We start from the raw sequence: 10,484 nt of genomic DNA, 5'->3' as shown, positions 1-10,484 counted from the left end.
CGGGCAGGGCGACCGGCGGAGTTTGACGCGGCTCCTACGCGGCGGCCGCGGCGGCTACCAGCGAATAAGCCAAGAGAATTGGAGTCGGACCCCTTGGCAATTCTCTAATTGCAATATTCATCTTGGTGATTACATCTCTGATTTCTCACATAGCTACACACGAACAGCAGTTCTTACTTTCAAGAGGGCAAAGTGGACATGTCACATGTGTTGTTTTCCCTCACTATTTGGATTATGCTCTGAGTCGTGGAACTTCATTCATTGCGAAATATTTGCTCTCTTTAACTTCTCGGGCAGGGGGCTACGAACTGCGAAGGAAGAAATGGAGGGACAGAGTTTTGCAATTTCAGATTAACAAGGGGTGTTCACGCATATCCATCGAAACTAAACAGCATCGTTTAGGCAGTATGGACAGCTGGGCACAGAAACAGCCGTGTAGAAGTGGAACTTGAAAGTTGAAACAAAGACAGATACAGAACGAACGCCACCAGGCCGTCTGAACATCGCTCTATTCAGCTGGTCAGCCAGCTAGCAATGTTTTTTTCTTACATCAAATTAGTACAAGCTACCAGCCATCAACCAACCAGCAGTATTTTTTCCATACAATAAATCAGCATCAGGCACAGCCAACTGAACAGAGTGGTTATCGATTCTGGAACATAGAAAATAAAAAATAATAGAAAAGTTGTGTGATGTTAACGTCGCCAACGACTTGAACTGCTTCATCAGATATTGCAAAGCTAATAAGCTTCGTTTCAACATGTCAATTAAACCTGTTGCCCCTCATTTTCCTTTCTAGATGTGATAATCCACCATTTGAGGGTAGGGATTGAATAACCCTAAGAAGCTAGGGTTAAAGTTGTGAAAATAAGAGAAGAAGAGAGGTCAAATTTGTTCAAATTTCATCCAAATTTCAAAAGTTTGAAAGTCAAGCAAAAGGGAAGAGTGACAAACAGCACAAGAAATTAAAAATAGATCAAATATGAAGTTTGAAATTCAAATTAAAAAAAAAAGACTTTGAATTCATTCTCTACTACTAATAAATGAACGGAGGCGACGGTACGTCACCCCCCCCCCCACACACACATACAATCTCGACCGCGTGAAAATCATGGATCACCGCTCGCTAAAACGAATGCCTTCACCATCCCGATGGTGCCCACGGCACCTAACTTCATCCGCTGTCGAGTATAAATTTTGTAGATACCCAAAAACGAGGGATTAAATGGTTAAGCCACTCGATCAGGCGGACTGATAGTCACGACGGTATCGGCCGACCCGACCTGTGTGTGTGTGGGGGGGACTCTGTCCCGCCCGACCAACGGAGAGAACTACCCCTCGCCCAACCCAGGGGAGGAATTCTCGCTTCGTCCGACCTACGGGGATCTTCTGCGTAGTTGTGTGGCGTCTTCATCGTCTTTTCATCTTATTATATTCTTGCTCATCTGAAATGTACAATTCTCCAAAACAACTGCGGAGCGAGGTTAGTGATAAAAATATGCGAGTAAGGTCTATAGTTTTCCTTTTTATTGAGTCTAGTTGACGGTCAAATTTGGCAATTAACGCCCTCAACAATAACTTATGACAAGAAATTAAAGCAGACTAGATTAAACAGATTAATCTAGCAAGATCTAAGCAGATGTCGATAACTTGGTAATAAAAACAATAAAAAGCTAGAGTAACAGATCAAATTAACATAACAAATTGCTAGCTTTTATCAATAACGGCTGAGCAAACCAGACCCCGCCGGACAGATTTAACATGTTCGGTAAGTTTTGAGCGCTATAGCAGAGGAAGAAGCGATCCGCCATCAACATGGACTTGCTTACACAACTCGACAAGGATCTTTTCAACAAGCGAAGAACATACGTGCTGAGAAGAACTCAAAAAGAAAATCTACAGCAACTAGGGCAAAGCCGACGTACGGAAAAGTAAAGGTACTTGAATGTAAGGGTTTTGGTTGGATGTGTTTGGTCAAAACTTACAAATGATGGAGCTCTGCTATTTATAGCCTAAACCAAACCTCCCTTGCCGATACGGCAAGATTACAATGTGATAAGCATGAAACAAAAACTTGCCTAACTAATCAAACAGAAAATCTACAAGATAACTCGCAAACATTATCGCGTTGGCTCCTTCCTTAGCTCCATCGGCTGCGATGCTTCTTTCTGGCCCAAAGGCCCGTTCTGATTCAACTTCTTCCGTCTGTCCAGCATCGACCCATTATAATCGGCCACCTGCTTCAAAAGATTGACACATGCTAAAAATGGTATCAACTGAACTAACTTGAGTTCACTAGTTCGGGCGAGAAAACCTATAAGGTAAGATCCCGGCAAATAATAAAGATAACTTAACTTGAGCTAGATGACTTAGTTCCGCACACAACTACTTATACTCGGAAAGATAAATAAATACAGAAAGTAAAGCTGACTTGGAAAGATAAAGAAGATAACTTTTATTATTTAAGTTAAAGGAAAAGACACAAGAGCTTATAACAGACTCTCATGACGACTTCGGAATCCCGAGACAAGCTCGACTCGACTCTAACTCCCAAACTACTAATCTACTCTAGAAATAAAATAGAGTGAATAGCTCCTTTGGTTTGTATTTACAAGTGAAGATGGGGGACCCGCCCAACCGACCTCCCCCACAATCTGCCCGGTGGCGCCATCGCCGCCGGCTTCGCTGCCCACAAACCACCGCCGCCGTCGGTCCGACGACCTCCTCGGCCATCCGTATAACCCCGGCGGCGATGAAAACCCCCCAATGCGCCCGGCGCGACCCTACCGCCGACTGTCACACCCGTCCCCGGAGAAGAAGATGCTCAGGGAAGTGGGAAGAAGTGCAGTAAAGTTGTTTTCTTATCCTCTTTTTGTTACTTCCTTATATGTATACATAAAAGTAAGAGAAAATTTCTTATTTGGTCCTTTTAAAGTTACCTGTGTCTTCCTTGGCTTCCTTTTTCTAGATCTTCCCAATATGATCTAGTAAATTCAGCTTCTTCCTTTTATGGCCCTTCTGTTAGTTTGAGTGCTAACGGTGTTAGCAGCAATGCTAAAAAGGCCATTTTATCCCTGTTGAGAGAATTACCTTATTTGGCACATTTAAAGTTAGCTCTTCCTTCTTTGGCCCTTTTTTCTGATCATTTTGAAAAGTAAAATATATGTACATATTGATATGTTTAACAAATAATTGTGCATAACAATTCAGCTGATAATATTTGAGATATTGATAATCTATGCATAACATGTACATATTAATTAGCTGATAAAGATTGTGCAGAATTCAGCTGATAAAGGTTGTGCATAATTGTTAAACATATATTATTCAGGCGCAACAGCATGGGAGGGAGCAGGACAAGGGGCACTGCTGGCCCTGTGCCGCTTGGGCCTTCGCCCCTGCCCGAGCGGTCGCTGTGCCCCCGCCTGGAGCAGCAGAGCCTGCGGCATGCGCACCCCCCGCCGCACACCCGCCGGAGCAAGCCGCAGCCGCAGCCGCAGCCGCACCCATGCCACGGCCACCCCCCGCTCGCCCGACGTGGGAGGCCGCGGAGCCGCCATCGAGTCCAGCCATCGCGCCGCCACCTAGTCCAACCGTGCGCCCCTGCGTGGAGCGACCACCGCACCCTCGGCCTGTGCAGGGCCATGCGCTGCCGCCTTGCCGTCCCCTGCACCACGGGCGCCCATCAAGAGCATCCTCCCCACCCGATCTAGGGTTGAGGGAGGACTCAAGAGGAAAGACCACTCAGGAGGCCACAGCCACTGCCCGAATCTAGACCAGGGGTATTTCGGTCACTTGACCTAAAATCTGACAGCGGGACTCATGTTTTTATCTGCAAACTCTAACATAACTGACGGAACAGTCATAAAAGGAAGAAACTGAATTTTCTGGGTCATATTAGGAAGATCTAAAAAAAAGGCCAAAAAAGGCGGAGGTAATTTTAAAAGGGTCAAATAAGAAATTTTCTATAAAGGTAATAGTGGTAAACCGAAGAGGGCTCTCTAACATTTAGGTTTTCTTAAAACATCCCCCGGAGTCCCTAACTTGTCGACTTGTCGCATACGCGCTGCAGCTGCACGAATCAAACTAGAGCCGCACCGGGGCCCCGCCCCGCTACCCCGCTCTCGCCGCCAATCCACCGCCCAAGACGCCAGCCAAGCTCGACGCCGGCCATTCCCATGTCTCTCGGCCGCGCACGCTCGTCGCTCCCCCTGCTCCAGCCCTTCAACACCACTGCAGCAGCCGCATCCCCGTCCGCGCCCGCCCCCTCCTCCCCATCATTCCTCGCCCACCACCTGCTCGACGAATTCTCCCGCCCGAGCTCCACCCGCGATGCGGTCCGCCTCCGCCGCCTCGCCGCGCATCTCTCGCCGCCCGCCGCGGAATCTGTCATCCTCCGCCTTCCATCCTGGCGTCATGCTCTCGACTTCTTCCGCTGGGCTGCCAAACAGCCGGGCTTCCGCCACTCCTGCTACTCCCTCAACGCTATGGCATCCCTCCTGCCCCCACACCAGCGCAAACACCTTGACCGCCTTGCTGGAGACGCGGTCTCCTCGCGCTGCCCCATGACACCCGGGGCACTGGGGTTTCTCCTACGCCGCCTTGGTGCCGCTGGCCTCCCCGACACTGCCGCCCGCATCTTTGATGCAGCAAGGACTACACTTAGCTGCACCCCGAACTCATACACGTACAACTGCCTCCTCTACGCGCTCGCCAAGGCTGGTCGCGCGGATGATGTTAAGGCGAGGTTGCGCGAGATGGTAGCGAACTGCGGTGATGAGAGCGTTGACAGGTACACGCTTACTTCACTCCTGCAGTGCTATTGCAACGCAGGCTGTCCTGACGAGGCAAATGCCGTGTTCCAGAGGATGAGCGACAGGGGATGGGTTGATGAACACGTGCTGACGTTGCTTGTTGTGGCATTCAGCAAGTGGGGGAAGGTAGATAACGCAGTTGAGCTGGTTGGGAGGATGGAGGCACTGGGGATGATGCCAAGTGAGAAGACATTGAGTGTTCTGGTCCATGGGTTTTCCAAGCAGGGCAGGGTCGACATTGCCATGGAGATGTTTGACAAGATGGCCAGATATGGATTCCGTGTGGATTTGGCGATGTACAGTGTGTTAATTGAGGGTCTGTGTCAGGGAAACAAGATCGGGAAGGCAGTGCACTTGTTCGAGGAAATGAAGAGGAACGGGGTTGTTCCTGATGTCCGTTTACTCAAAAAGATAATTGAGACATTCTGTAGTGAAGGACATTTCACTACTGTATTTCCATTCATCAATGGGAATGCAGAGCATCTGAATCCTGGTAGTGTTGTCTCATTATATAACGTAGTTCTTGAAGGGTTTGTTAATAGTGGAGACATAGAAGCAGCTTATCAGTTGCTCAGGTCTATGGTGCATGGTGGTCAAAGGGTTAGTAATGATAACACTGGTGGTTTGCATCTGTTTGTTATCAGTGAAGGTGTTAAACCGAACTGTGATTCGGTGAACATTGTTGTATGTGGCCTTTGTAAGTTTAAGAAACTGGATCTGGCCTTGGCTCTCACCAAAGAAATGATTGGGCTCAGTTGCAAGGGAAAGCTTTTGATGTTTAATGATTTGATACTTGAATTGTGCAATTCAGATAGACTTGATGAAGCATATGACATGTTCAACAAAATGAAGGATATTGGTTTGAAACCCTCAGAGTTCACATACAATTCTTTGTTTTATGGCATTTCTAGAAGAAAAGATCCTAGTGCTGCCATTGATTTACTGAGGGAGATGCGGACAAATGGGCACAAACCATGGATTAAGAGCTGCACAGAGATGGTGCAGCAGCTTTGCTTCAGTGGCAGGATAACAGAAGCCTTGCAATTTCTTGATGAAATGCTTAAAATGGGTTTTCTTCCTGACATTGTCACATACTCTGCAGCCATGAATGGAATGTGTAAAACTGGAGAGATAGACAATGCGCTGGAGCTTTTCCGTGACATTTCATCCAAATATTATCTTCCTGATGTGGTAGCACATAATATCTTGATAAACGGATTCCGAAAATCAGGTAAATTTAATGAGGCACAAGAAATTATGGAAGAAATGTTGAGTAAGGGTCTGTTTCCTTCTGTAGTTACCTACAATCTTATGATTGATATTTGGAGCAAGTCTGGCAGGATTGACAAAGCAATCGCTTGCTTAAGTAAAATGAGTGATGAAGAGAAGCCACCAACAGTTGTTACATATACAACCTTGATAGATGGACTTTGTAGTGCTGGAAGACCTGATGAAGCCATTGTTTTGTGGTGCAAAATGAGGGAAAATAGTTGTGCTCCAAATGACATAGCATATACTGCTTTTGTAAATGGATTGTGCAAGTGTGATCGAATAGGGACTGCACTGAGCTACTATGAAGAGATGAAGACGAAAGGTTATGACTTAGATATTTTTTCCCTATTACATTTCATAAATTTTTTGATATCACATGGACATGCCAGCAAAGGATGTGATCTTTTAAAAGAAGTTCTCGAAAAAGATGTGGTGCACAGTAATAATATGAAAATGACAGGCTTTATAAATAAAGCAGTTGAGGAGCTGTCTAAAGATGGAAGGATGTCTTCATATATCAAAATACTTGTAGATAAGTATTTAGTTTCAGGGGATCAAACTATACACAATGAAGATGGAAGCAAATGAGATCTGTTGCTGGTATGGGTTCTGTATGTTCTCAAGTTTATCTCTAACTAAAGAGTTATTATGTCAGCTTCGAGATTCCAACTTGTGCATATTTTACTTTGTTTTTGTCTACACGTGTTGTTGCTTCATGCAACGTCTTTATGTGGGAAGACTTTACTTAATCGACCTTCAACTCTTCAAGGTATGCTCAATCCAAAAAAAAACTTTTCTGACATCATTCCTTCTGTTTTATCAACGAAATGAGTAGTAAAGAGAATGCTCTCCTCTTCCTCTTCCTCTTCCTCACTACTGATGAGCTTACTTTATAAGATTGCATTGGTCATTCTTCGTCGATATTTTGGTAAGGTCATGTGCTGTTGTGTTTTGGTCTTCTTATTCTCGAACACACAGGATAGCTGCGTATCTTTGTATTAAGAGAGAAAGAGTGGTCCAAATACAAAATGCATTCCACACCTTGGACCATAGTGTGAAACGTTCAGGTCTAGAAAAGACTATTACAAAACCAAACACATTTTTAGGACCAGACCACAAACACCATCAAATATTAGGCCTGCATCACCCCCATCTCGAGGCTTAGGCTTAGTGTGTTTTGGTCTTCTCACCTCTTAATACAGTAATACGCAGGTGTCATGCATATTTGAGAAAAAAAAAGAGATACTTCTAACTTCTTAACAAAAATGGTTTTTATCAAATATGTAAATAGGTACATATACATATCTAAATACTAAATAGGTGGTTTCATGGTCATGTATCTCGATTTGATGGGTACATTCTAGTTAGATTGGACTAGATATCATGTTTTCATCATATTATATCTGAGAATTCCATGTCTGCTTTGAAATACTATGTAATGTACTGCCCCTTTTACTTTAGCTTGAGTTGGTTTTAAGTAATTAAACTTGAATGGTGCCCCTTTTAATTCATCATGATTCAGCTTGCTGTTTCGTGTTCCTTGATGCTTTTATCCAAACTGTAATGAACATGTATCAGTTAGAATAGCTGTACTACGTATTCATCCATTCTCTTCTGGTTGTTTAAATGCAGAGTACTATATCAGTTAGAATAGCTATACTACGTATTCATTCATTCTCTTCTGGTTGCTTAAATGCAGAGTACTAAGACTTTTTAGTTACCCCAGACAGAACAGCTTTTTCAGTGCCTTATGATTATTTCTTTATCTTTGTCCTGCAAATATTTGGCAGATGCTGCCTCTTTGTGTATTTCTGGGTTCCATGGAGAAGTGCTATTTTGATGCTATATCAGAGTCAGATTATCATGATTCAACCAACCATCAAACCAGTACTGGGAATTCTATTTAGTTTTATCAGTTGTTTAATAATACATGGTTAAGGGAATGTAAATGAGAAATGCTTAATCTTATGCATCCGGAGGGGGCGTTGAAGATGCATTTTGAAATAAGGCAGGGGGACCTGGAGTGAAGGGTTCAGAATTTGTTTGGCAACCCGTACAAAGGTTTTGGATAATAGGTCTGCAATAAACTGCGTCTTTCAGACTTAATTGATCTGGATTTAAAATCAAAATTTGAAATCTGAAATATGCTATTTTACTGGCAATCATCAATCAATGCGATTAACGTTTAAAATAAAGTTCCAACATGAAAGCTGGAGGTATAAACCATCTGAAATCTTTCTATTTAAGGTTCAAGGTTGGAATCAGCTACAAGCCTATCAGATGATGCTTTGTAGACAACTCTCTTTTGGAAGTCAATGTATTTTCGGGTCTGTACTATATGAAGAAACAAAATAATCTGTTATTTGGAGTGTAGAGTTGTAGGCAGTTAAATTGCTTTTGCTTTTTGAGAATTCTTGGCTACGTAGACATCCAACCATGGACCAGCACCATTAAGTTCGAGTAAGAGGTCCCTGATACCAGATTGATAGGGATTGGATCCGTACCGAGTCGTGATCGTAGGCTGTAGGAGTGAGAGGGAGGAGGTCGAAGCTGGAAACGCGCTCGACGGCTCTCGGGCGCCGTGGTCGCGCGTGAGGAAGGAGACAGGGGCGGCTAGGGTTCTGGGAAACTCCCGGCTCCCTAAAGGAAGCCGAGCAATTTGTTTGCTCTTGCTTAATTAACACAAGTGTCTTGCATCTGTTTATATAGAAATAAAATGAATAAATGGGCCAGGCCCCTAACTCCCTGCGCCTGCTTCTAGCCACTAATGGGCGTCCTCCGGGTGTACTGAACCCTGGTCATAACAAAGTCACACTAAAAATAGGGTTGGAGTAAGAGTTTTTTTTCTCGAATACGCAGGAGAGCTGCGTATCTTTGTATTAAGAAAAAGACCCAATTACAAAACCATCTCCCCCCCTTGGATCATAGGGAGAAGTGGAATGTTTTGAACAGGAACAGAATGTTACTAGAAAAACTGTAAAAACTAGGACCTGACCATGGAACAAAAAACTTGCTCATAAATATGACTAGGGTACCCTCCCTAGCCCCAGACCAGCAAGGCCTTTAGTGTCCCCTACCAGCCACAGGTGAGATTCATCTTTGAAGGCCTGTATAGCGGTCTGAATACTCGGAGCAGATCCATCTAATACATAGGAGTTGAAACAATGTTTCCAGAGGATCCATGCTCCAAGTATGACAAGACAGTTAAAACCTTTCCTATGATGTTTTAGCATTTTCCTCCAGGACTTTCTCCACCATTCTGAAAAGGACTTAGTTCGTCGAGTAGGCACCAAACTAGACAGGTTCAAGGGCTGCAAGATGCTGAACCAGAATTGCCGGGCGAACACACAAGAAGTGAGGATATGTTGGGCAGTTTCATCTTCTTGGTCGCAGAGGGCAATGATCTGGATGTTGAAGTCCTCTTTTTTTGCAAGCGATCAGCTGTTGTCCAACAGCGGTTATGAATAGCAAGCCAAACGAAGGTCTTGCATTTTTAGGAGCCCATGCCTTCCACAAGCGTTTCCGTGTCTCGAATTGGATGGTGCCGACAAAGAAGGCCCTATAGGCCGATCTTGAAGAGAAAAGACCCGAGCTTTCAAACTTCCATTGATGTAGATCTTCTGAAATGTTGAGATGAAACTCTGAAATTGCATCCCAAAGCTCCATGTACTCCATAAGACCATGCCAACTCAGAGCACCTCTTGTATCTGTTACCCAAGTATGGTCTCCCATCGCCTTGGCCACAGTTCTTGTTTTGTGTAAGAGTTCATAAGAACATTGTTAATTGTTTTCAATTATGAATTGGGAAGCAGTTAATTTCACAAGACCACAAATAAATGGTTCCGAGTTCTTATTAGCTGTTTAGATTGAATAAGCAATCCTCTTCAATTATTTTCAGGTGATTCGCATGTTTCTGTTGTTGATTGAGACTTATTTGTTCTGTAGGAACATGGTGGATCATCATTTTGTGTGGGCTATAATTACAGATGAAAAATCCCATGTTTTAAGGGTATGCTCATCATATTGTAATCTTGAGGGTTGGGCATGTGATCTCGTGTCAAATTGCATACACAAGGTTAAAGAGATACCATATGCTTCTTTAATCATGCTGTAGTAAAAGAGGAGAGGATATGTAAGTGTTTTTTTTAATAAAGAATATGTAAGTGGCTTAGCTTGTTTATCATTGAATAAGATAAAACATTGGTTAACATTGGTTAAGATTGTGATACTATGACTGAGTTTCTGATAATTCAGGTCAGTTTCAATTTCTTGAAATATCCATGAGCCGAAAGATGATGCAATGCAGAAGGTAAGAACCATCTGCTTGGTGACAGCGGTGCAAAAGAACCTGGACTGTGCAGGTGAAGTTCTATCGGGCGCTTCTATAGTGTTTTATTT

At 43.8% G+C, this 10,484-nt stretch overlaps 1 protein-coding gene across 5 annotated transcripts; it reads left to right on the top strand.

The window, feature by feature from the left end:
- The first annotated feature begins 4,060 nt into the window (after window positions 1-4,060).
- Window positions 4,061-10,480, top strand: LOC120665934 (putative pentatricopeptide repeat-containing protein At5g08310, mitochondrial). Of its 5 annotated transcripts, XR_005671455.1 has the most exons (4): window positions 4,061-6,686; window positions 6,825-6,855; window positions 10,032-10,095; window positions 10,341-10,480. XR_005671455.1 is itself a non-coding variant. In XM_039945654.1 (3 exons), exon 1 carries the CDS (start codon window positions 4,179-4,181, stop codon window positions 6,672-6,674), a length of 2,496 nt encoding a protein of 831 aa, XP_039801588.1. In that variant the 5' UTR covers window positions 4,061-4,178; the 3' UTR covers window positions 6,675-6,686; window positions 6,825-6,855; window positions 10,032-10,327. The 5 variants fall into 5 exon arrangements, 3 of the variants coding, with proteins under 3 accessions (XP_039801588.1, XP_039801590.1, XP_039801589.1); XR_005671456.1 differs by lacking the exon at window positions 6,825-6,855; XM_039945654.1 differs by lacking the exon at window positions 10,341-10,480 and having other exon boundaries at window positions 10,032-10,327.
- Window positions 10,481-10,484: the final 4 nt, after the last annotated feature.

The sequence above is a fragment of the Panicum virgatum genome, chromosome 3N, assembly GCF_016808335.1.
Source record: "Panicum virgatum strain AP13 chromosome 3N, P.virgatum_v5, whole genome shotgun sequence".
NCBI lineage: Eukaryota > Viridiplantae > Streptophyta > Magnoliopsida > Poales > Poaceae > Panicum > Panicum virgatum.
This window is presented reverse-complemented; position numbering and strand designations above follow the sequence as displayed.